Genomic DNA, 27988 nt, shown 5'->3' with positions numbered 1-27988 from the left:
ACCTGATAATAGGCACACTAGGCTATGTGCAATGTCGCCAGGGCCGCTGGGCTCGTCAATTGTCCGTAAATTGTTCATTGCATCGGAGACATATATAACGGAAGTCTTCTTATGTAGGCTCACAGAGTTATTATAATCCACTTATATTTTGAGCTTTTGCAGGACACCTGGTGATTTAATAGGCACACAGTTCAGTGTTATCAAGTGTCTATTTGATGCTTACACTTTATATGCTGTTCTATTAAGCTGCTTTACCTTCCTGGGGCCATTTATAAGCCACTTGAAGTGAAATACAATGTTAAGGCTCTTCTTCTATTACTTTCATAATTTTAGGTTAGGGTAGAAAGGACAAGACATATTGGCGGTAATGTAATATGAGCTCACGGTTATCTGATATTGGGGGCATAGGTCTTGCCGTTCAAGCAGTGCTGTACCGTTTATGGGACTACACCACTTAATGCATACTCATGGGACACTGCTAGCATAGAACGTAGCAATAACGGTATACTGATGGGATATTATTGCTCTGTTTTTCATTGTAGACTATAGTTATGCTGTCTGCATAAATGCAGAGAATTCAGTAAGGCTTCTTTCACACTATCGTTAGGCTTGTCTGGCAGACTGTTAGGCTAATGCTTGCAGACGTGTGCTGCCGTAAGTCCGGCCTGGCCCCATTCCCTATAATGGGGATGGACGGTAGATGCGGTCGCAGCATGTCAAACATGCAGAGAGGTGGCCGGACAAAAACTGCTGCACTATAATGGGTCCGGGCCGGACTTCCGGCAGCACACGTGTGCAAGCATTAGTACGGATCCGGCAGGCTGTTCCCCTGCTGGAAAAGCCTGCCGGGCAAGCCTAACGCTTGTGTGAAAGAAGCCTAAGCTATCTGGAAACTTCAAAGTCAACAGGATTCAAATTGGTTGCAGAACAATCTAATATAAAAATAGACCAAATGTTTGATAGAAAAAACATCTATTGGTTTACAGTATATAAGCTGTGCTAATTTGGGTTGTATCATAGCACCTAGTGTTGAGCGAATTTAAGTCAAACAAACTGATTTAGATCCGAAATTTAGAAAAAATTTGATTCACCACAAAGTCGAATTTTCTCGCAATTCGTGGTAACTAATGACAGCCGTGACAGCCTTTCTGCGAGAAAATGTATGAGGGGGGTATGTATTTTTAGTCTTGTTTAACCCCTGAAAGGCCTCAATTTTAATGTCAGATGCTGTGATCAGCGATGAATCAGTGCAGCATTTGAGGGGTTCAGTGACAGGGGGTGTGCCGTCACTACGCTCGCTGCATACAATGGAATGTGACAAAGTAATTCATGACAAATTACATTTCTTTTTGAAATTAGGCGAAGCAGTCAAATCAAATTTTTGATAACTTCGCTCATCACTACTAGCACCAGTCAGGTACTGCCAGTTCTTTCCCATGGTTTTATTATACTGATAGCATTCGCTATATAAGTATATGTACAGAGCTGTCAGTTACTAATTAAGACCAACTAGTTGTGACGGATTAATCTCTGCATTTGCCTGCTTTATTTGTTTTACTCACTTCTATAGTGCTGACAGACATTACAGTGCTTTACAGATATTATCATCATCCCCAGTGGAGCTCACAATGTAAGTTCCTTATCAGTATGTCTTCGGAGTGTGAGAGGAAACCTGAGTACCTGGAGGATATCCATGCAAGCACACAGAGAACATACAAACTCCATGCAGATGTTGTCCTTGGTTGGATTCAAATCCAGGACTTCAGCGCAGCAAGGTGCCAGTGCTAACCACTGAGCCAATGTGAAATGTTAAGCAACCAATACAGAAATGTACACAAAACACAGTACATTACTGCCTCCAACTTTTACATTGGTTAAAATGATGCAAATTCTATTACATAAATCTATTACATAAATCATAGTTCATATAAACAGCATTCTATATTGTGTTTGTATATGGATTCTTTATGTTTCTCTTATGTTTCTCTTAATGTTCCTTAAATATCTTGCTTTGGTGTAATATGTAACTATTTTATTAAGTCTGTGCAAAAATAAAATGTATTTTCCAGATCACCGATCTAATGACTGAGCTGTCTGATGAACGATTCAAAGGCGAAGTAGCTTGTCAAGTTTTAGAAGGGGAGAGAGCAGAGAGGCTAAGAGTGACGCGTGAAATAAAGGAAATGCAGGTGAGTTGTTTAATGTGTATTAATATATACGTAGCGTGTAAAAAAAAAGAGAGAGAGGTACAGTTTGATATATACCAAATGAATAGAAAGACAAATAAAGGGGTTGTCCACCTATATTACCAACTGAATAGGTCCTCAAAATCAAATCATTGGGGGTCTGACACCCAGCACCCCCAATCAGCTGTTTATGACAGAAACATAACGGTGGGCAGAGCTGGCAGCAAAAGTTTCGTCCACTGTGTAGTGGCCATGCAGGCGTACTAGAGCTCAGGTCCCAATTCACCTGACAGGTACATTAGCTGAGCTGCAGTATGCTGTTATGGCCATTACACAATGGCCAGAGGATTGGCCATCAATATCTAAAAGGTGGACAACTTCTAAGCTTAGATTTAATTTTTCATTAGACATACAATATTTGAAAAGGGTTCTCTGTGACTATAATATAGGTGACCTATCCAGAAGTCATCAATATGTGATATGAAGGGGTCTGACACCCGGCGCTGCCACCAATCAGCTGTCTGAAGAGGCTACAGTTTTCCAGTGAGCGATGCAGCCTCCTCACAACATTCCAAGCACAGCACAGTACATTGTGTAGCAGTTGTGCTTGGTATTACAGCCCAGGTCTATTCAATTGAATTGGACTGAGCTGCATCTAGGTCATGTGACCAATTAATGTAACCTCATTAGTCTAGGACAGGGATGGGCAAACTACGGCTCTCCAGCTGTTGTAAAACTACAAATCCCATCATGCCCAGTCTGCCTACAGCTATCAGCCTACAGCAGGGCATGATGGGATTTGTAGTTTTACAGCAGCTGGAGAGCCGCAGTTTGCCCATCCTTGATCTAGGAAGAGGCTGCAGCGCTCAACTTAGCACCACAGACTCTTCAAAGAGCAGATCGGTAGCAGTGCCAAGTGTTGGACCACCACTGATACAGCCTCTTCAAACAGCTGATTAGGAGGTTCCTAGGAGTTAGACCCACCAATCAGATATTGATGACCTATCCTGAGGATAGGTCATTAATATTTAAATCCCGGAAAACCTATTTATTTCCACAATATAGTGTTGCGATCTTTAAGTCTTTGTTTTCTTTATAAAAACCTTAACTTTTTTGTATTGTCAATTACCAATCTCTCTACCATATATAAAAGCCCATTCTTAAAGTAAACCTTGAGGCAAATGTTCATAAGCAGTCAAACAGAGTTATTCAGGTAATTTAATACACCAGGGCCATTACTAATTTTACTCTGGCACCTCAAAGGCAAATTTGTAATTTTCTCAGTACTGTTCGGGTGAAATTTTGTAAGTCCAGCATTTTTAAGTCACACACTTCGCCATAAAATAAGTGCATCCTCTAGCAGTTTGTGTGCCAATTGTAACATCTATGGTAGTGGGTGTACATTTCAGTTATCATTTACGCCATGATGCAAAATCGACCGATGGCTCTGCCCATACCACAACCCCGCTGAGTCCCCTTTTCAGAAAGTGCTGAGGACAGGGTTTGTGACTTTTCAACACCAGTTTTCTATGTATGATGATAATAAATCTCCCTATAACTCCATAAAATACTAATATTACTTGAAAAAACACAACTCTTTTTATAATATCTCTTTATGTTCTGCTGCTATTAGTTGAAGCTGTACCTCACAGATGTCTGTCCTCTGCATTGACTCTGCACACAGTATTGATAATACTCATATTTCTCTGATAACATTTTGGTAATTTCCCTGTTTTTTTGTCTTCAATGTAGCAGAGAGCACCCAGAATAATCAGTATTATGTTCAGGGGGCAGGTAGAACAGGAAGTCTTTGAGCTGCAGTTTCAGCCAATAGCCACAACTATTTACAGCCCAGTAACATGCAGCCATTTTGTTATTTTAGAAGCCATATTTTGGTTTCAATTTTTATCTGCATATAAAAACCTCAAATATTACATAAATCCTAATAGACAACTCTAGTACATATACACAGTAAATATATAAAACTTATATTTAACACATTTTAATGTTAAGATGTAAAAAATGAAATTGTCAATGTAAAAGAAAACAAATTGCCCAATTTCTGCATAGATTCATATAGAATGCAGAAGAATGATTTTTTTGTATATTAACAATGTATTCTGTATGTATGTGACATGCATGTCGTATTTATCCGTATGTTAGAATTAAAACTGTAAGTATTTCTTTTTATGATTAGAAATGGCCACTAGAAAAAATTTATTCTTATGTGCTCTGCATTGAATTTAGGTGGTTTGTAGTAAAACAGATGATTTAAATATTAAGAGTCCGTAAACCTTAGGGCACGGCCACATGTGGCGTAAATCCTGTGTATGTTCCACAGCAGAACTTGTGAACTGAAGTTATGACTCAATAGTTAAAATCATTTAATAGTGCTACAAAAAGTCTCTGTGTAGCCCTGGCCTTAGGAGATAGGAATTTAATACCCACATTTAATTGAAATAACTTTCTCTTATTAAGGTGAAGTATGAGCAAATGCAGAAAAGCCTTGAGTCTTTATCCAAGAAGCTAGAAGAAGCTAATCAGCAAATTCAACTCCGAGAACTTGGAACAAGCAGTCCAGGAGGAGGTAAGAAGTAAACATTATCCTACTGATCCAGCACCATGATAGTAAGTAAGAACTGGTATTGAGGAATTCAGTCAGCACATTAATCATCTACATAATTAAGTGTGAAGAAAGGTTCAGTCGATGTTAAAGTATGATTTGTACCTCTTTGTCAAATTATTGGATGGGCTTCCTGTACTGAGTGCTTATCAGATACTGTATGCTAATTATGATACACTGCAATTACTGCAAAACTGCAGACACAAAAGAGGAATGAGATCAGGTATGGAATTCTCTCCGGTATTTGCTTGCCAAAGAAAGCAGTAGGCTTATGAGTTGTCCAGAATACTGTACTAAAAGGGGCTCAAAGGGGTTGTCTGAGAGCGGGAACAAGGGGCAATTTCACATCTTGCTATCAATAGCCTCAGCAGTGATGGGTGCAGTCACTGCATGTGGCTGTCGAGCCACAGTGGTCACGTGCTATTCCAGCACAGGTCATAGCTGAGGCCATAACTATTAGCCAGCAGTGGAGACGTACATGTAGATGGCTCATCACACTTCCAGTCTAGTGGGAACTGGAATGCACTGGACTGGAAATGCTCTGAACAGGCGAGGTTTTTTTTACATTTACACTATGCTGACCATTTAAAAACTTGGACAACCCCTTTAATATTTTAGTTAGACCCATAGATATATTTTACTTACAAAGAAGAACATTGCCATTGTTTTGCAGTGTGCCTTAAAAGCAAGGATGAAATTAACCCCTAATGACTACCAGTACACTTTTTTTTGCAGTTGTTGCTAAGGGGCCTTAAACATACAAAAAGAAAAAAAATACATACTGTAGCAGGAGCTAATGACTGCTGAACTCTTACTTTAAAGGGTTTCTATCACTTCGTATGACATAATTAGCTGTCAGACACTAGCGATCCGCTAGTGTCTGCTCTGGCCAACCATCCTAATATAACAGCTTTTGGGGCAGCCGTTTTGCTAAAAAAATAACTTTTACAAATATGCTAATGAGCCTCTAGGTGCTATGTGGGCGTCATTAGCACCTAGAGGCTCCGTCTACCTTCATACACAGCCACCGCCCAGCGCGTCCCTTCAGCCCGCCCATCTCCTGCTGAATGCGATCCTCCGTGTGACGCAGCGGACGAATTCTCGCGCATGCGCCGTGCGCGGCTGTATTCGGCGCATGCGCAGTGAATGTCTGACCGCTTCCCTGCTCAGACATCTCCACTGCGCCTGTTCCTTGGAGCACTATGATGTCATCGGCGCAGGCGCAGTGGAGATGTCTGAGCAGGGAAGCGGTCAGACATTCACTGCGCATGCGCCGAATACAGCCTCGCACGGCCCATGCGCGAGAATTCGTCCGCTGCGTCACACGGAGGATCGCATTCAGCAGGAGATGGGCGGGCTGGAGGGACGCGCTGGGCGGCGACTGTTTATGAAGGTAGACGGAGCCTCTAGGTGCTAATGACGCCCACATAGCACCTAGAGGCTCATTAGCATATTTATAAAAGTTATTTTTTTTGCAAAACGGCTGCCCCAAAAGCTGTTATATTAGGATGGTTGGCCAGAGCAGACACTAGCGGATCGCTAGTGTCTGACAGCTAATTATGTCATACGAAGTGATAGAAACCCTTTAATGGCTTAGATCAGAAGATTGGGACATTTGACTCCTTAGATGCCACAGTCAACAGCAATCATTTTAACTAAGTGCTTTCAGAAAGAGGAGGTACCCTTTGTTACTTCACTGGCACACTGCAACATAATTGTGGATTGATGATGGGTTATATAGAGTTATATATGGCTTGAGAAAGACCTTTACGGTCGAAACGTCGCATTTGTTTTGCTGGTGAAATAAATTCCACTGAATTGAAGACAGGAGAGTGCTGCGGTTTCTTCTATATGACGCATCAAAGGGGGAACTTCTGACTGGCTCCCAACACGGCTGGCACCACCACAAGATAAGACTTTAATTTTTCGTTGTGCTGCTATAAGCATTTTTTCCTTTGATGATGGGTTAACATGGCAGCTAAATGCCTAAAAATGGCATCCAGATCATCCATGTAGGGAAGCCTATTAGGGCCTGCAAAAGGCAGGGTTTAATAATCTGCTTGTCGGTATATTAGTGAAAGGGATTATACATGACACTACACAGGTAGTGCACTGTATTATGCAAACAATCAACCAATTGCATGTCCAAATTAATCTGTGTGATTAATAAATAACACCCCCTCAAATGAATAAATAAATCAATAAAATTAATAAATAAATCAGCGCTTATTGACCCAAATTTTAAAATTGGCATGTTATTTTTCCTGTATGGTGAATGCCATAAAAGAAGAAATGAAAAAATTGCTGCTTTTTCTTAAAATTCAAAAAACTGTATATACTACTAAATGGTGCCAATAAAAACTACAACACTTCTCACAACAGACAAGCCTTTGCACAACGCCACTGATAAAAATAATATATGTCTTGTAATGAGGCAACACTAAAGCAAATATTTTTATTCCAAAAATGTATACATTTGGTATCACCATAACTGTATCACATAAATCTGTAGCACATTAAAACAAGCTACAAAAAAATAGTTGCCTTGACAATATCAAATACCAAGATGTATAATATTGATAAACAAATATTAACCCCAGACATCAAAAATCACAATATAAAATACAAAAAAATACAACTATAAAAAAACTAAAAATAGCCGCATTATATGTGTATAGAAGATATAAACCTAAATATATACAGCACATATCTAAATATAAGAGCACTAAAATATCAAGTACTCCTAGGAAAACAATAAAATCTAACCAAAATGGATACATTCCATAAAAAAAAAAAATCACATATCAAATATTAACCCATATTGGACATCATAAACTGTACTGTAAGTATCTACCATCTTTAGGGATTCGCTCTGGTAGACAGGACAAGCGGGTGCAGTATAGAGGAAAAAACACGTTTGTAACTCAAAAACTGCAGTGTTTACTCACACTAGTTGCAGGTTCACAGTATGACAGTCCATTTTCAGTATTGGTGTTAGTTCACACTATAGGGATTTGCTCTGGTAGGCAGGGTAAGCGGACACAGTACAGAGGCAAAAAACAGTTTGTCAAACAGTGCACCCGGGACAGGGCATCCACATTTCCCTGCAACCGACCTGCCCTGTGTTCTACTGTGGCTTGTCGCCGAGCCTTGGGTACCCGGTATGGTTTTAGCCGGATTTTCGCCTGAGGCTCAGTGACAATGTCATGGCGAATTGTGAAAGTGCATCCAAGGAGGTCCGAGAACACATCCGTTTTCTGACTAACGAACTCCCTGGCCTCCTGAGCCGGTTTAGAGGAAAGGCTGTCAGCAATTTTTACTGTGGCAACCACTTCCCTTGCATCAGACAGAGTGGCAAAGACACGTTTGTAACTCAAAAACAGCAGTCTTTATTCACACTAGTTGCAGGTTCACAGTATGACAGTCCATTTTCAGTATTTGTGTTAGTTCACACCCAAAATAGTTCATACAGAAAAACATTCACCTTTGATCCTAGGTGTTTAATCCACACCCGGCTGAATGCTAAGCCTCAGAAAGTCCACCTGCAGGCTTTAGGTGACCTGCTCGCCTGACACACTGTCTTCAGCTTTCAGCCCACACACAGGCCTCAGATCTCAGCAGAGCTTCACACAGCTCCAGTGTCAGAGAGGAGTAATCCACCCACCTGACACTGCTGGCTGTTTTTTTATAGGCCTGTCAAAACCCGGCCTGGACCGGGTTAGTCCTGGGAGTAGTCACCCACCCAGCACTTTGACTACTCCCAGTAAGAGCCGTCCCGGATCAGCTATTTACAGCCATGCTAGATAGCAAGGTGTCACACAGCAACTACTGCTGACACATGAAAACTGCCTCTTACTCCACCGAAGTCAGGAACCTCGGTGACACATACCTATCATCCTCGATGATTCCTTGTACCTTGTACATATCAGACCCTAATAATTGATTCATTCTGTACCTTGCAGATAGTTAAATGTTTGGATGTGACAGAAAGCTACTTTTTTCCATAAGTGTCATATTTTTCTGTTTAGGAGCAGATGAGTGGCAAGTACGATTTGACTGCGCCCAAACTGAAATTAACTTTTTACGGAAGAGACTTACACAATTTGAAGAACGACTGGAATCGGAGAAAACCTATAAGAAAGAACTAGAGCAAAAAGTAAGTCAAGAAACTTTATAAGCAGAATATTGTATATATTCTTTTAATGGTGCTATTGTTTCTCTTACTTTGCATGAATCATGATTGGATTAAATGTGCAATGAGAAGGACACAATGTGGCTGTGCATATTGTTAATTAATTTCGTAGCCTCATCTCATTTCATTTTCTGCTGGACAGCCACATATCCCCTGCAGTGTGTGACTGGAGAACACAGATAGCCAATAAAACTGGGCACAAAACAACATGCATTTGTCTCTTCCAAATTTCAGATACAACTGTTTTGTTAGCATCTTTCTATGCCAATAATAGCGTTATTTATCACTATGAGGCAATGCTCTATTGTGAAGCAGAAAATGTTTTGCTTATTTGGATTACATCTGCAGTTCTCGATAGATTATTATAGGATTGATTTGCCAAAGGCAAGATGTGTGTTATACTGTGCGATTGCCCGAGTCTGCCTGTTTGTTTTTAAGCTATAGCCCCTAAGGCTTACACATCCGATATGGTATTTGTTTGTAGAAAGTATAAACTCGCCTATACTGAGGAATAGAATTGAGCGGACACCTGGATGTTCGGGTTCGACGGGTTCGGCCGAACTTCACAAAAAAGTCCGAGTTCGGGACCCGAACTTGACCCGAATTTGACCCCGAACCCAAACCCCATTGAAGTCAACGGGGACTCAAACTTTTGAGCACTAAAATGGCTGTAAAAATGTCATGGAAGGGGCTAGAGGGCGCGCAAATGCCATACAAATGTGGTTAAGAGCATGGCAAGTGCTCTGCAAACAAATGTCGATAGGGAAATGACTTTAAATAACATAAAATACGTAAAAAAAATAATAATAATCTTGATCTAGGAGGACGAGGTCCATATGGAGTAGGAGGTTGAGGAGGCGGTGGATGTGGCGGTGTAGGTGGAAGCGGCGGTGGAGGAGGAGGAGGTAGCCTACACTGCTTTTTGGTTTTAAATTATTATTTTTTTTTTTAATTAGGGTACACCCCAAAACATTGGGAAATATAACCTGTGATAACCCCCTCATATAACCTGTGATAACCCCCTCCAGTCGAGCTAAACACACGTTCATACAATACACTGACTGCAGGGCAGGCCAGCACCTCTAAGGCGTAAAGGGCAAGCTCAGGGCATGTGCCCAATTTGGAGACCCAGTAGTTGCAGGGGCTGGCCCCTGTCAGTAAGTTCGTGTAGGCGTATGCACACTTACTGCCCCACCATGTCGCACGTCCCCGTGATGTTCACGATCCAATTTGATATCTGCTCTATCAACTTTAGATATTCTTTTCTGTGCCTACCATTGTGATCACGGGTGGCGGGGAATCAGGGTTCCAGGCCGGAGAGGGAGCCTGAGAAAAGGATATCACATGCAAGGGAGGTCAATGGATGAAATTTAATTGTGATCGAGCAGAAATGTGGGAGAAGCTATCAAAACGGAAGAATTTTGAGGAAATTAGGGCGCGCGCGGCAATTACCCACTCCCGACTCGGAGAGGTAGTGATGATAAATAACAATACAGGACTCTTAAGATGCCCTGTTATTGGAATGATTAATAAAAAATTATAGGGAATGTCACTGTGGTATTTTTGATTTGGAAACGTTAGCCAGGAGAGGCCCTGCTGCCGCTTTGTTGACTCTAGCTAACTTCTGCATGATCCCACGTCCCTGTGACGTCCACCAACCATTTGGATATCTTCTCTATCAACTTTTGATGTTCTTTTCTGAGCTTACCATGTTGATCACGGTTATTGGCGAATCAGGGTTCCATGCCGGAGAGGGAGCGTGAGAAAGAGAGACCACATCCAAGGGAGGATTAATTGTTTTAAATAAAAAATGATAGAGCGGAAATATGGGACAAATTATTAAAGCGTAAAAGTGGGACAACTTTTTAAAGTTTAAGCATTGAATGAAAGGATGTGGCGCGCATAAGTTAATGAAGAATTTCTTAAATATTATTCCCTGTCAACTATGCAGAGCAGGGGTTACTATCCGGCAAAATTTGAAAAATGGCTCCTGACAATGTAACAGACGATTTTTTTAAATTTATTTTCCTTTCACTTATGTAGTGGTGCCCCAGTGACAGCCACCATCCATTTCGATATCTTCTCTATCAATTTTCGATGTTCTTTTCTGAGCCTACCATGTTGATCACGGTTATCGGCGAATCAGGGTTCCACGCCAGAGAGGGAGCGTGAGAAAGGGAGACCTAATCCAAGGGAGGTCAATGGCTGCAATGGGATGAAATGTGGGAGAAGCTATTGAGGCACAAATGTGGGACAAATTACTGAAGCGCAAATGTAGGAAAAGTTATTGAGGCGCAAATGTTGGATAAATTACTGAAGCGCAAATGTGGGAAAAGTTATTGAAGCTTAAATGTGGTACAACTTGTTAAAGTTTAAGCATTGAATGAAAGGAGATAGCGTGCATCAATTAACCGCCTCCGGACCGCCTAACGCAGGATTGCGTTCCGGAGGCGGTCGATTCATGGCGAGAGGCGAGATTTCCTGTGAACGCGCGTACACAGGAGCGCGCGTTCACAGGAACCGAAGGTAAACGAGTGGATCTGCAGCCTGCCAGCGGCGATCGTTCGCTAGCAGGCTGTAGATGCGATTTTTTTAACCCCTTAATGGTATATTAGACGCTGTTTTGATAACAGCGTCTAATATACCTGCTACCTGGTCCTCTGGTGATCCCTTTTGCTTGGATCGACCACCAGAGGACGCAGCTCTGTAAGTAGCACCAATCACCACTACACCCCCCCTGTCACTTATTAACCCCTTATTAAACCCTGATCACCCCATATAGACTCCCTGATCACCCCCCTGTCATTGATCACCCCCCTGTAAGGCTACATTCAGACGTCCGTATATGTTTTGCGGATCCGCAAAACACGGACACCGCGGATCCGCAAAACACGGACACCGGCAATGTGCTTTCCGCATTTTGCGGATCCGCACATTGCCAGAACTATATAGAAAATGCCTTTACTTGTCCGCAATTGCGGACAAGAATAGGACATGTTCTATAGGCTCTACAAAAAACGCAGTGTTCACCTGATCAGGCCTGATCTTGTTCGCACACTTGCGCTCAGTCCGCCCCACTGCAGTGACAGAAATATTTTTTTTCTGATCACTGCAAAAACATCGTAAAATCGCTGTGGCGCTATAAAAAGATCACTTTTGAGGGGCATGGCGAGTTCATAGAAGATTTTTATTTTTTTTCACAAGTTAGCGGAAATTGATATTTGTTTTTTTTGTTTTTTTCTTACAAAGTCCCATATTCCACTAACTTGTGACAAAAAATAAAATCTCACATGAACTCACCATACCCCTCACGGAATCCAAATGCGTAAAAAATTTTAGACATTTATATTCCAGACTTCTTCTCACGCTTTAGGGCCCCTAAAATGCCAGGGCAGTATAAATACCCCACAAGTGACCCCATTTCGGAAAGAAGACACCCCAAGTTATTTCGTGAGGGGCATGGCGAGTTCATGTAAAATTTTATTTTTTGTCACAAGTTAGTGGAATATGAGACTTTGTAAGAGAAAAAAAATAAAATAAAAAATAATCATTTTCCACTAACTTGTGCCAAAAAAAATATATTCTAGGAACTCGCCATGCCCCTCACGGAATACCTTGGGGTGTCTTCTTTCCAAAACGGGGTCACTTGTGGAGTATTTATACTGCCCTGGCACTTTAGGGGACCTAAAGCGTGAGAAGTAGTTTGGAATCCAAATGCGTAAAAAATGCCCTGTGAAATCGTAAAGATTCTCATTGGAATTTGGGCCCCTTTGCGCACCTAGGCTGCAAAAAAGTGTCACACATGTGGTATCGCCGTACTCAGGAGAAGTAGGGCAATGTGTTTTGGGGTGTATTTTTACATATACCCATGCTGGGTGAGAGGAATATCTCTGTAAATTGACAATTTTGTATAAAATTTTTTTAAAAGTTGTCATTTACAGAGATATTTCTCTCACCCAGCATGGGTATATGTAAAAATACACCCCAAAACACATTGCCCTACTTCTCCTGAGTACTGTGATACCACATGTGTGACACTTTTTTGCAGCCTAGGTGCGTAAAGGGGCCGAAAGTCCAACGAGTACCTTTAGGTTTTACAGGGTTGCTCACAATTTAGCCTTACCCAAAATGTCAGAACAGTAAACACACCCCACAAATGACCCCATTTCGGAAATAAGACACCTCAAGGTATTCGCAGAGGGGCATATTGAGTCCATGAAAGATTGAACTTTTTGTCACAAGTTAGCGGAAAGGGAGACTTTGTGAGAAAAAACAAAAAAAAATCAATTTCCGCTAACTTGTGCCAAAAAAAAAAAACTTCTATGAACTCGCCATGCCCCTCATGGAATACCTTGGGGTGTCTTCTTTCTAAAATGGGGTCACATGTGGGGTATTTATACTGCCCTGGCATTTTAGGGGCCCTAAAGCGTGAGAAGAAGTCTGGAATCCAAATGTCTAAAAATGCCCTCCTAAAAGGAATTTGGGCCCCTTTGCGCACCTAGGCTGCAGAAAGTGTCACACATGTGGTATCGCCGTACTCAGGAGAAGTAGGGCAATGCATTTTGGGGTGTCTTTTTACATATACCCATGCTGGGTGAGAGAAATATCTCTCTAAAATGACAACTTTGTATAAAAAAATTGGAAAAGTTGAGTTTTACAGAGATATTTCTCACCCAGCATGGGTATATGTAAAAAGACAACCCAAAACACATTGCCCTACTTCTCCTGAGTACGACGATACCACATGTGTGACACTTTTTTGCAGCCTAGGTGGGCAAAGGGGCCCACATTCTAAAGAGCACCTTTAGGATTTCACAGGACATTTTTTACACATTTGAATTTCAAACTACTTCTCACGCATTTGGGCCCCTAAAATGCCAGGGCAGTATAACTACCCAACAAGTGACCCCATTTTGGAAATAAGACACCCCAAGGTATTTCGTGATGGGCATAGTGAGTTCATGGAAGTTTTTATTTTTTGTCACAAGTTAGTGGAATATGAGACTTTGTTAGAAAAAAATAAAAAAATCATAATTTTCCGCTAACTTGTGCCAAAAAAAAAGAAGATTCTAGGAACTCGCCATGCCCCTTACGGAATACCTTGGGGTGTCTTCTTTTCCAAAATGGGGTCACTTGTGGGGTATTTATACTGCCCTGGCATTTTAGGGGCCCTAATGCGTAAGAAGTAGTTTGAAATCCAAATGTGTTAAAAATGCCCTGTGAAATCCTAAAGGTGCTCTTTAGAATTTGGGCCCCTTTGCCCACCTAGGCTGCAAAAAATTGTCACACATGTGGTATCGCCGTACTCAGGAGAAGTAGGGCTATGTGTTTTGGGGTGTCTTTTTACATATACCCATGCTGGGTGAGAGAAATATCTCTGTCAAATGACAACTTTGTATAAAAAAATGGGAAAACTTGTGTGACACTTTTTTGCAGCCTAGGTGGGCAAAGGGGCCCAAATTCTAAAGAGCACCTTTAGGATTTCACAGGACATTTTTTACACATTTGAATTTCAAACTACTTCTTGCAAAAATTTCAGTAAATTTCGATTAATAACAAAAAAAGTAAAAATGTCAGCAGCAATGAAATACCACCAAATGAAAGCTCTATTAGTGAGAAGAAAAGGAGGTAAAATTCATTTGGGTGGTAAGTTGTATGACCGCGCAATAAACCGTGAAAGTAGTGTAGTGCAGAATTGTAAAAAGTGGTCTGGTCATTAAGGGTGTTTAAGCTAGGGGAGCTGAGGTGGTTAAAGAAGAATTTCTGAAATTTTATTCCCTGTCACCTATGCAGAGCAGGGGTTTATTCACGTCCAAAATTGTAAAATGTCAACCCAAGAATGTAACAGAAAAATTACAGAAATGTATTAACCTGTCTACTTGGTAGAGCAGGGGTTTATGACAGAAATTTTTTTTAATTTCACCTGAAAATGTAACAGACAAATTAGTTATTTTTGTTTAACCTGTCTACTAGGTATAGCAATGGTACATCACACCCAAAAATTGGTGAATTTCACCCAAAAATATAACAGACCAATTATAATTTTTTTTAACCTGTCTACTAGGTATAGCAGTGGTACATCACACCCAAAAATTGGTGAATTTCACCCAAAAATATAACAGACCAATTTTTTTTTTTAACCAGTCTACTAGGTATAGCAGTGGTACATCACAACCATAAATTGATGAATTTCACCCAAAAATATAACAGACCAATTATAATTTTTTTTTACCTGTCTAGTAGGTATAGCAGTGGTACATCACACCAAAAATTGGTGAATCTCACCCGAAAATATAACAGACCAATTTTTTTTTTAACCTGTCTACTAGGTATAGCAGTGGTACATCACACCCAAAAATTGGTGAATTTTACCCGAAAATGTAACTGACCAATTTTTTATTTTTATTTTTACCTGTCTAGTAGGTATAGCAGTGGTACATCACACCCAAAAATTGGTGAATATCACCGTAAAATGTAACTGACAAAGTAGTGAAATGACATAAAATAAAAGAAAATACGTACAAATGAATAAAAAAATTTGATTTATGAGGTGGAGTTCCATATGGAGTAGGAGTTTGAGAAGGCGGTGGACGTAGCGGTGTAGGTGGAAGCGGCGGTGGAGGAGGACGCGGTAGCCAACTCTGGTTTTTGGTTTTAATTAATAAAAAAAAATTTAAATTAGGGTACACCCCAAAAGAGTGTGAAATATCCAAAATACAAGAATGAGCAATTGCGCTGCAGTATAACAATGGCTGGTTAAGGCCGCTATACATGTCTATTCTACACAAGGTACGGACAAGTCCTGTGGGGTCCATGCCTGGTTCATTTTAATGAACGTGAGCTTGTCCACATTGGCTGTGGAGAGGCGGCTGCGCTTGTCTGTGATGACGCCCCCTGCCGTGGTAAACACACGTTCAGATAATACACTGGAGACTTACTCCACGTATCCACATGGTCCACGTATCTGTAGTGAGGTGCACCTTGCCACAGATGGTGTTGCGCAGTGCACACCTGATTTTGTCCCCTACTTGGTTGTGCAGGGAAGGGATGGCTCACCTGGAAAAGTAGTGGCGGCTGGGCACGACGTACTGTGGCACAGCCACCGCCATAAGGCCTTTAAAACTATCCGTCTCCACCAGACGGAATGACAGCATTTCAAAGGCCAGTAATTTTGAAATGCTGGCATTCAGGGCTATGGATCGTGTGTGGATAGGGGGGTACTTCCTCTTCCTCTCCAGTGTTTGGGAGATGGAGAGCTGAACGCTTCCGTGGGACATTGTGGCGATGCTTGGTGACCCAGGTGGTGGTGTTGCTGGCAGATCCTCTGTTTGCGGGATGGCAGGTGGCACTGTCACTGCAGAGGTGGATGAAGAGGCCAAGACTGCAGCAGAAGAGGAGGCAGGAGGAGACAGAGACCTTTCATGGTTTTTGAGGTGTCTACTCCACTGCAGCTCATGCTTAGCACTTAAATGCCTGGTCATGCAGGTTGTGCTCAGGTTAAAAATGTTTATGCCTCACTTCAGGCTCTGATTGCACAGCGTTCAAACCACTCGTGTCTTGTCGTCAGCACATTGTCTGAAGAACTGCCACGCCAGGGAACTCCTTGAAGATGGCTTTGGTGTGCTCGGTCCCTTGCTGCGGTGGGCAGTAGCAGGCGTACTGTCTAGGGGTCGGCCACTCCGCTTTTGCACCCTGCTCCCTCTTCTGCTGTGCTGGTGGCTCTGTGCGACCACTGCCTCTTCCTACGAACTACATAGGTCACTCGCATGACCTTGATTCCATGTGGGGTCGAGGACCTCATCGTCCTCCACATCATCTTCCACCCTGTCTTCACCCCTGCCCTCCTTGTCGGTCTGCACACTTTTGAAAGAACCATCAGTTGGCACCTGTGTTTCGTCATCATCCGAGACGTGCTGTGATGGTCCTCCCACTGTCAGCAACCCAATCTACTATCGTCTATACTTGTTCAGGTCTCACCATTCGTAGAGCCGCATTAGGCCCGACCAAATACCGCTGCAGGTTCTGTCGCCTACTCGCACCTGAAGAAGGGGTTTCCCTTGTGCGTGTAGCTTGCACAGATCGACCACGTCCTCTCCCTGCAACAGGAGCTCCACCAGCAGCACCACGACCTGGGCCACGTCCTTTATTTGACGCTCTCCTCATATTTCTCAAATTTAGGATCTTGCCCTAAATGGGTGTTTAATTAATAGCAGAATAGAACCACACTATGTAAAGGCTGTATCTCACAATGACATATGCAGCAAAGGCTGCAAAATAAACTTTTTTGCCCAAAACGGGTGTTTGTTTAATAACTGAATATGACAGCAGTATATAACCCTTGAATTTCACACGTCCCGATGCTGCAAGGACTGTAAAATAGTGGATTTTGCCAAAAAAGGGTGTTTTTAAAAAACCTGAAAATTATAGCTGTATTTCTAGCTTTATTTGCACACTGACTAATCCAGATGTTGTATATTGCCAAAAAAGTGTGTTTTTTTTAGTAACAGAATATGAAAGCTGTATATATTAAACTTCAATTTCACATGTGCAGATCTGTAAAATAGTGGATTTTGGCAACAAAAAAAAAGGGTGTTTTAAAAAACCCAGAAAATTATGGCTGTATTTCTAGCTTAAATTGCACACTGACTAATCCAGATGTTGGATATTGCCCAAAAGTTTTTTTTTTTTACTAAAAGAATATGACAGCAGTATATAACCCTTGAATTTCACACGTGCTAATGCTGCAAGGGCTGTAAAATTGGGTATAAAAAAAGTAATTTTTTAAAAACCCAGAAAATAATGGCTGTATTTCTAGCTTAAATTGCACACGGACTAATCCTGCAAATGCACCAGATGTTGCATATTGCCAAAAAAGGGTGATTTTTTAAAACCAGATCATTAGTGCAGTTTTTCAAGCTTGGATTTCAATATCACAAAAGCTCAGATGCAGTGCTGGTGCACTGAGCTTGCATAAGATGGCCGCCGCCGCCGCCCACCTACCTAACAGACGGATAAAAGTTAATTTTTTCTGTCACTGGGCTCGGGGCAGGGTAAAAATATTGTGCACTGCACCCACACAACTAAATGTATGTAGATCACCGAGTTAGATTCCAGTTCTGAACAAAGATTCTCTCCCTGAAATCACCAACAGCATCCTCTCCCTACACTAGTAACAGCAGAGTGACGTGCAGCGCTACGTGACTCCAGCTTATATAGAGGCTGGGTCACATGCTGCACTGGCCAATCACAGCCATGCCATTAGTAGGCATGGCTGTGATGGCTTCTAAGGGCACAGAGTTAAACGCTTGTTAATTGGCTGCTCTGCAGCCTTTCAAAAAGCGCCAAGAAATCGCTGAACACCGAACCCGAACCCGAACTTTTACTAAAAAAAAATCCTAAAATTCGGGTTCACTCAACCCTACTGAGGAATTAACTGATAGTAGAATTTGAGCTTGCTTTGCAATCTTTGGACTTTTAGTCTGCTTTGGTATTCGAGTGTAAAACTTTTTTTGGGGTGAAGAAGACAATAAAATTGGATAATCTCCCACACCCACACATTCCTTTATGAAGCAACATGAGTGTCTCAATGAAAGTTTATCTGGATGGGAGTGGAGAGCTAGGGATAACCTAACATCACTATGACCAGCTGACTTGTCCAAAGAGTAAGCAGATTACAAACTAGTATGTAGGGTTGTGTAGTAGGTATGCACTTAACTCCCTGCACCCCCACCAATCAGCTGTTTCAGAGCAGCTCTGTCAGAACTACACTGCTCCATCTATTGTGTAGTGGATGGAGCTGATTCCTGTAGTGCTGCTCCCGTTCCCAGTGGAGAAAGTGTAGTTCTGATGATGCAGCTACTTCAGAACAGTTGATCAGTGGGGCTGTGGGGTGTTGGACCCCTGTCGATCAGATATTAATGGCCTATCCTCAGGATAGACCATCAATTGTAAAATACTTAACAATCATGGACATGTTATGTTTGGTAACATTTATTTTATTTCCAGCCTTCAAGCCTTCAGTGCCCATAGCTGATCAGTTCTGTTTAACATTTTTGCATAAACTGGGTTGAGTGTTGTAATTTGTTGCTAAAACACTTATTCTCTTATGCATTATGTATTCTTGATGGTTGGTTATGGGCAGCATAGAAGTCAGTCTGGCAGTCTTGTAGTTAGTTACTAGAAGATGGGCTGGACCCACCTCCCAGTGAAGATTTCAGAGTTTTCAGTCTGGAGAGAGGACATGTCTGTAAGAGCTCTACAAAACTTGTCTTGATCCAGGGAAGCTCTGTCCCTAACACTGTCCTGCCAGTGAAGCTACTGATCACATAGAGGATACCCCTGAGACACAGAGAGCGGATTCTATTGATGAGAATCACAAAGTTGAGTGCTGGACAGATAGTAAGTTACCGCTTGTTTTTTGCACGTGGAAAGGGTTAGCTGCCACTGATACCCTTCATCCTTCAGAGATGGCCTGGTCAACCGATCTAGGACCTGCACCCCTCAGACTGTGCATTGCAGAAGAAGTTAATGAGACTTGTGTTGCACGCCTGTTATTATTTAAAGAGAGAGATATACTGTCTATACACAGCCATTGGACGTATGCTACTGTATAACTTACTATTTCTATTGCTGCTGTCTGTACTACTACCTTCAGCATATATTTAGTAAAGAGAGGTTTTATTTATTGCAACCAAATGGGCTTGGTCATAGACCCCATTAAACTTTCTTTTGCCCTGCGGCCGGCCCTCCTGCCTTACACCCTGCCAACAGTACACCATCAAGGGCACCCCAACTATCACCAGGCAAGGGTCTCCAAAAGGCCCAGAGTGTGCCTCGAGGGAATAAAGGATGTGCCCTCCATTTACAGCTATTATGAACCACTGCTACTCATATCTGTCCAACCACTATCACTCCTATCCTCCTCCCAGCATTGCCATCACTGTACTTGGAATCAGTGTTAGATTGTAGTCTTTTAGGAAATTATTTAGGGGTTTCTTCTAGCATGGTCAACTGACCTACCAGAATGACTCGCCACCAGAGTCTGTTTCTTATGAGTTGTTTTACAAATAACCTATTAGACCTCACTGATGATATATTCTATGTGTGCAATGTTGACCACAACATTTACATTGTAAGCCGTTCTGGGGATCCTTCAGCTTCTTTAAAGTGGTCTTCTAGCCGTTTAAATTTTGTTTTCAAAAAGGTTCTTCACTATATAAAATGAAAAAGTGCAAGTGCAAACAGTACATATCATAAATCTAGTACAGATCAATTCTAATTATGATATGAGTAGTGAGTGATTCAGGTTTTAGACTTTGATATATCTGCAGTGTAACCTGTCTTCATTTACCTTTCTCTATTTCCTTTTTTAAAATGAGTTCAGTAAAAAGGATGCGTACTTTGGATTAAAACATCTCCAATAGATCAAATAAAACGGCATCATTGAAAACCTCAGTAACTGATGTCATATTTTTATTTCCACAATATATTTCACAAAATAATGTTCTCAATACTAGAACTAGAATACACTTTCTCTACATGTTTTTAGCACATCACATCAGCATCTGTTAATATTGTAAAATGGGTAAATAGCACCGACATTCTGCTTTAGGGTTATGCTCTATTCATTGAGTATAAGGCTAGGGCTACATGACAACATGTGTAGCGTGACAATAAGGGCACAACTACACTGCAACATGTGTCGCGCGACATTGATGTTGCACCAATGTCGCGCGACAATTTTTACAATGATAATCTATGGTGTCGCACTGCGACATGCGACATGCTGCGACTGCGACGCAACAGTCGCAGAAAAATCCATCTGCAGTGCGACACCATAGACTATCATTATAAAAATTCTTGTGCGACATTGGTGCGACAAAATGTCGCGCGACAAATGTCGTCGTGTAGCCCTAGCCTAAAATATTGTTATAATTTTCTATTAAATAAGTGGAGCCATTGTTTTAGTTTTGTGGAAGGCAGTTATCCCAGAAAAAAGGCCATACTTAGGGTACTTTCACACTTGCGGCAGAGTGATCCGGCAAGCTTTTCCGTCGCCGGAACTGCCTGCCGGATCAGGCAATCTGCATGCAAACGGACAGCATTTTTAGACGGATCCGGATGCGGATCTGACTCACAAATGCATTGCAAGAACGGATCCATCTCTCCATTTGTCATACGGACAAATGGATCTGTTTCTATTTTCTTTTTCACATTTTTACCGGAAGGACGGATCCGGCATTACAGTATTTTTAATGCCAGATCCGGCACTAATACATTTCAATGTAAATTAATGCCGGATCCGGCATTCCGGCAACTGATCCGGAATTTTGGACAGAGAGAATACCGCAGCATTTCCTTAGTCCAAAACGCCGTTCAGTGACTGAACTGAAGACATCCTGATGCATCCTAAACGGTTCTCTCTCCATTCAGAATGCATGGGAATAAAACTGATCAGTTCTTTTCCGGTATTGAGCCCCTATGACGGAACTCAGTGCTGGAAAAGAAAAATGCTAGTGTGAAAGTACCCTAAAGAGGTTGTCCAGTGTCCCAAAATCTAAATTTTGTTTATGAGCTCCTAACATTTCTGTGCTTTCTTTCCCCCATCAGGGCATCAGACTATCCTGGCAGATCTGTTTACATTCAGAGCTTCCAGTTTATATAGCTGCACTGCAGAGTGATGAGTCAGTCTGCAGGAGTTCCGCCCACTATACCTCCTGTGGCCATGTTACTACACCCATACATGAATCGTGCTAAGCTATTTCTTCCGCAGTTTCTAAATCATATCTCTGACAGTCCACCAGCTTCTCCCTCACTATGGTCCCATTCACATCTCCGTTTTGAAGATCCAGGTGCCAAATCCGGCGCAAATGCTGTCTGTCGGCTGGACAAAAAATGTTGCATGTAATGGTTTTTGTCCAGCCAAACCTGCCAATTCTATGGGAAATTGGCTGGATCACCGCCAGACCTCATTGTAGTCAGTGGGGATCCAGCCGTGAAGTAGCAACATCAGATCTGGGAGATCTGGGAGGCTGCTCTGTGCCGGAACAGCCTGAACAGCAGAGTGGGAGCAGAGCTTGAATCAGCAAGCACGTCAAAACACGTGTATCTGATCCTATCATTTGTAATACTGTCCGCTGAGCCTGCAACATAGCAAGTCATGTTCTGAAAAAGGCTGGGTTCACATCACGTTTTTGCTACCCGTTTAACGTATACAAAAAACATTTATCTAAAACTGATGCCATACAGTGGTATCCATTCACCCTATTCACCATAGAGTTCAATTTAACACAAACTTATATGTTAACGTATACTTTTTTTAACAGACTCTGCAGGATAGAAAAGCATGGTGTTGTATCCCTTTTTCCCAGCGTTAAACGGATGGCAAAAACGTGATGTTAACCCAGCCTAAGTGATGTGTGATACTCTCTGCTGAGGTTACATTCACATCTTTAGGCCTCATGCACACGACCGTTGTTTGGGTCCACATCCGAGCCGCCCTTTTGGCGGCTCGGATGCGGACCCTTTCACTTCAATGGGGCCGCAAAAGATGCGGACAGCATTCCGCGACCCCGCTAAAAAAATATAACATGTCCTATTCTTGTCCGCGCTTTGTGGACAAGAATAGGCATTTATATTGAGGGCCGCCCATTCCGTTCCACAAATTGCGGAAGGCACACGGGCGGCTTCCTTTTTTTGCGGATCCGCGGTTGCGGAACGCAAAAAACGACACGGTCGTGTGCATGAGGCCTTAGGCTGTTCTGGCAGAGAAACAGCCTGTCAGAGTTCACCAGATAATGCCATAAACTGCTGGATGCCATTGACTATAATGGGATACAGCCGCTTTTTGTCAGAAATGCCAGATTTTGGCCAGACAAAAAGTCGTTCATGCAGGACTTTTTGTCAGTCTGAAAGCCAACATTGATGTTAGAAACCATCAAGATCACCATTGAGTAGGTGCTGCTGGTGATAATCCGTACTTTTTTTTTCTGTGGTGCAAACTGTGCGGGGATTTAATGGGCCAGAAGCCCAGTAAAACAAACTGATCTGTGAAAATGGCTGCAGGATGTGGCCGGGGAATAGCGCCCCCTGGAGGAAAAATTATAAAAAAAGGCAGAAGAGTTGATAAATTTTGAGAAATTACAGCTGGGTGAACCTAAGGTGGTGAACGGACAGGAAAGTGTGGCAGTACTAGAGGGGGTACCACACGTATCACAGGGTTTTATGGCTGCTGGCGAGGTGTCCCAGGTGGGGAATAGCTCATGAGTGCCCATAGAGGTGGTTACTGGTAGCAACCAGACAAGGGTTATACCTGACATGACGAGAGTTAAGTGGGGAGACTTCAGCCTAGTGTCTGAGACACATACCCAGGCCGTGGTAGATGACCTGACATGTCAGTACAGCCGCAATCAGGAAGACGATTTCTCCCTCTCTACACGGTCCCTAGATATGATAAAGAAAAGACTAGCTGTCTTCACAGAGTCACTGAAGAAGGCTGCAGAGGGGTCAAGGGAGGAGACCCCGAAAGAAATGAGTGAGCTGAAGGGTCTACGGCCTGATATCCAGGTGAAGAGCAAAGGCTCCAAAGAAATAAATAAAAAACTGCGGTAGACACATAAAGTGCTTAAAGGGACTCTGGGTGGAACCCTCACAGGGTCTCCAAAAGAGAATGGTGATACTCCTATATCTGCTGCAGCAGAACCCAGCGAGGAGCAGCTGGACCAGGAGGCCCAAGAGCGGGGCGCTTCCAACAAACTGGTGCGAAAAACTGAGAAGAAACAGAAGAAATTTGACCGGATCCGGGCTGAAGAGAAATACTGTAAGAAAAAGTTGTGATTTCCAGCTCACCATAGACGTGGATGCACGGGACAAGACCGGACCAGTCTTCTATGTAGGGTACGAGAAAGGAGAGTTTCAGCATCCAAAACATCAAACAGTTGCTTTGTCTTTATTGGAATTCATAGTGTGAATACATCCAGAGTGCACCTTCACCCACCGCCGTAACAGGTTAACATGTTTCGAACTTTTCTCAGTTCTTAATCATAACCTGAATTCGAAACATGTTAACCAGTTACGGCGGTGGGTGAAGGTGCACACTGGAAGTATTCACACTATGAATTCCAATAAAGACAAAGCAACTGTTTGAAGTTCTGAAGAGAAATACATCTTGGCCTGATATGCCAAAAAACATGACCCAGCGAAGGCAGATGCTCGGAAAAAAGAGACCAAGGCCCTCTCCTTGGCTAGAGCCCTTGAAGAAGCGCAAGAGGAGCGAGATGAGTTTGAGAGGCTGAACAAGCAACTTAGAGCAGAGATGGAGGATCTCATGAGCTCAAAGGATGAAGTCGGAAAGAACGTCTATGAGTTGGAGAAGACGAATCCTGAAGAGTTTGAGGCAAGAGCTTCTTGAGATGACAGGTTGGCTCAATCAAAGGAAAATGAGAAAACGGAAGAGGAGAATCCTCTACAAGAGGCCAAGAAGTCGAAGCCAGAGCCTGTTAAGAAGGGGTCTGGAGATGGTGGCGCTGCGGTGCTGACTGAGGCAGAGAAGACGGAAAGATCTTTCTGCTGAACCCGTTGATGGGGCTCATGTGGATGCAGAGGCCAAGAGACTCATGGCAGTGGCTAGTCAGGACCTGGTCCCGAAAGACATCCCCTCCGCTTGCAAGGCCGTCCAAGCAGCCAGCAGCCTGCTGGGGAAGGAATACGAGGAGATGGACGACCAGTATGCGGATCCTGTCTACTACTGAGGGCTGGCTCTCCTGAATTCTTCCCGAAAGGAGAACAGTGTCCTAAGTGAGCCTCTGGAGAAAATGGCAAAAGACAACGAGTCTGGTGAAGATCCCTGGTACCTGCTACCTTGATGCGAAAGAGGAAAAGGACTTAAGATGGCAAGTATATGATGCTGGGTCCAAGAAAACCAAGGCTGAAAAAGTTAAGGCCGAGGTGTTGGAGGATGTGAAGTCCTCAGGTGCTGCAGTGACCGAAGGAGCAGCTACCAAAGTGGAAAAAAAAACTAAAGAAACAGAGGTCTCTAAAACTGCCGCCAAAGCTGGGGAAACCACTGCTGGAAGGAAGGAAGAAGTAAATCGGAGGCACGTAAAAGAAGCAAGCGGGGATAAGCCTGCTCTGCTGAAGGAGCCCTGCAAGGCAAAGGAGAAAGGGTCGGGACACGACCATGACTGGGAACAGTTCGGCCAACAGTTGCAGCAGTCCAAGAAAGGGCATGAGAAGCATGTGCAGAAGCCAGAAAATCTGATCCCCCCCCCCATCATTGGTGGCAGCGGCAGTTCCGATCGGAGTCCCAGCAGTGTAATGCTGGGGCTCCGATCGGTTACCATGGCAACCAGGACGCTACTGAAGTCCTGGCTGCCATGGTCAGTTAGTCAGCATTGTACTTACCTGCGCTGGGGCCGCCGGGCGCTCCTTCTTCTCAAACTCACAGGTCTGTGTGGCGCATTGCTATAAGCATACACCACACAGACCTGTGAGTTTGAGAAGAAGGAGCGCCCGGCGGCCCCAGCGCAGGTAAGTACAATGCTGACTAACTGACCATGGCAGCCAGGACTTCAGTAGCGTCCTGGTTGCCATGGTAACCGATCGGAGCCCCAGCATTACACTGCTGGGACTCCGATCGGAACTGCCGCTGCCACCAATGATGGGGGGGGGGGGGCACTGCCAGCAATGATTAATACTGGGGAGGGAGGGGGGATTGAGGGCGCACTGCTAGCAATGAATAATACGGGGGGGAGGGATTGTGAGCGCACTGCCAGCAATGATGTTTAATACGGAGGGGGGGATCCGCACTGGCCACTAATGATTGTAATACTGGCGAGGGGGGGTTAGGGCGCACTGCCTATGAATGATTTTAATAGTGGGGGGGCAGGGGGGCGCACTGCTGCCCGGCGGCACCCGACCTCTGACAGGGTGCTGTGATCCGCACAATTGACCCCTCAGGTGCGGCACCTGAGTGGTTAATTGTGTGGATCACAGTGCCATGTCAGAGGTCAGGTGCTGCCAGGCAGCAGGGGGCCAGTATGTATGCGCCTGTTGGTATACTCTAACTTCAAGCGTCCCCATCACCATGGGAACGCCTTTGTGTTAGAATATACCATCGGATTTGAGTTTTCACAATCTAACTCAGATCCAATGGTATATTCTAACCACCAGGCGTTCCCATGGTGACAGGGACACTTGTGGGGAGGAGTATGCCAAAGGGGTTTAACTGTACTGTTTGGAGAGGAAAAAAAAATACGAATATTCTAAAAAATGTCAAAACTAATATATTCGCTATAGTGCTATATATTTGTTTTTTTAGAATATTCGTCTTTTTTCAAAATCTAAAGTCATGATTCCTCCCTGCTTCTTGCTTGTGGGCCAATGACTCATTAACCCACAAATATACTATATACAGGTTCTTCTCAAAAAATTTGCATATTGTGATAAAGTTCATTATTTTCTGTAATGTACTGATAAACATTAGACTTTCATATATTTTAGATTCATTACACACAACTGAAGTAGTTCAAGCCTTTTCTTGTTTTAATATTGATGATTTTGGCATACAGCTCATGAAAACCCAAAATTCCTATCTCAAAAAATTAGCATATCATGAAAAGGTTCTCTAAACGAGCTATTAACCTAATCATCTGAATCAACTAATTAACTCTAAACACCTGCAAAAGATTCCTGAGGCTTTTAAAAAATCATGGGTAAGACTGCCGACCTGACTGCTGTCCAGAAGGCCATCATTGACACCCTCAAGCAAGAGGGTAAGACACAGAAAGAAATTTCTGAACGAATAGGCTGTTCCCAGAGTGCTGTATCAAGGCACCTCAGTGGGAAGTCTGTGGGAAGGAAAAAGTGTGGCAGAAAACGCTGCACAACAAGAAGAGGTGACCGGACCCTGAGGAAGATTGTGGAGAAGGACCGATTCCAGACCTTGGGGGACCTGCGGAAGCAGTGGACTGAGTCTGGAGTAGAAACATCCAGAGCCACCGTGTACAGGCGTATGCAGGAAATGGGCTACAGGTTCCGCATTCCCCAGGTCAAGCCACTTTTGAACCAGAAACAGCGGCAGAAGCGCCTGACCTGGGCTACAGAGAAGCAGCACTGGACTGTTGCTCAGTGGTCCAAAGTACTTTTTTCGGATGAAAGCAAATTTTGCATGTCATTCGGAAATCAAGGTGCCAGAGTCTGGAGGAAGACTGGGGAGAGGGAAATCCCAAAATGCCTGAAGTCCAGTGTCAAGTACCCACAGTCAGTGATGGTCTGGGGTGCCATGTCAGCTGCTGGTGTTGGTCCACTGTGTTTTATCAAGGGCAGGGTCAATGCAGCTAGCTATCAGGAGATTTTGGAGCACTTCATGCTTCCATCTGCTGAAAAGCTTTATGGAGATGAAGATTTCATTTTTCAGCACGACCTGGCACCTGCTCACAGTGCCAAAACCACTGGTAAATAGTTTACTGACCATGGAGTGGTAAATAGTTTACTGACCATGGTATTACTGTGCTCAATTGGCCTGCCAACTCTCCTGACCTGAACCCCATAGAGAATCTGTGGGATATTGGGAAGAGAAAGTTGAGAGACGCAAGACCCAACACTCTGGATGAGCTTAAGGCCGCTATCGAAGCATCCTGGGCCTCCATAACACCTCAGCAGTGCCACAGGCTGATTGCCTCCATGCCACGCCGCATTGAAGCACTCATTTCTGCAAAAGGATTCCTGAACAAGTATTGAGTGCATAACTGAACTTAATTATTTGAAGGTTGACTTTTTTTGTATTAAAAACACTTTTCTTTTATTGGTCGGATGAAATATGCTAATTTTTTGAGATAGGAATTTGGGGTTTTCATGAGCTGTATGCCAAAATCATCAATATTAAAACAAGAAAAGGCTTGAACTACTTCAGTTGTGTGTAATGAATCTAAAATATATGAAAGTCTAATGTTTATCAGTACATTACAGAAAATAATGAACTTTATCACA

At 43.0% G+C, this 27988-nt stretch overlaps 1 protein-coding gene across 2 annotated transcripts in view; it reads left to right on the top strand.

The window, feature by feature from the left end:
- Nucleotides 1-27988, top strand: part of MYO18B (myosin XVIIIB) — an 884719-nt gene that overhangs the window by 457799 nt on the left and 398932 nt on the right. For both annotated transcript variants that reach the window (XM_040416566.1, XM_040416565.1), the window contains 3 exons: nt 2070-2189; nt 4665-4773; nt 8838-8965. In XM_040416566.1, coding sequence (XP_040272500.1) covers nt 2070-2189; nt 4665-4773; nt 8838-8965 — 357 coding nt within the window. The remainder of the gene's footprint in view (nt 1-2069; nt 2190-4664; nt 4774-8837; nt 8966-27988) is intronic.

The sequence above is a fragment of the Bufo bufo genome, chromosome 2, assembly GCF_905171765.1.
Source record: "Bufo bufo chromosome 2, aBufBuf1.1, whole genome shotgun sequence".
Lineage (NCBI taxonomy): Eukaryota > Metazoa > Chordata > Amphibia > Anura > Bufonidae > Bufo > Bufo bufo.
Note: the sequence above shows the minus strand (reverse complement) of the source record. Positions and strands in the feature narration are given on the sequence as shown.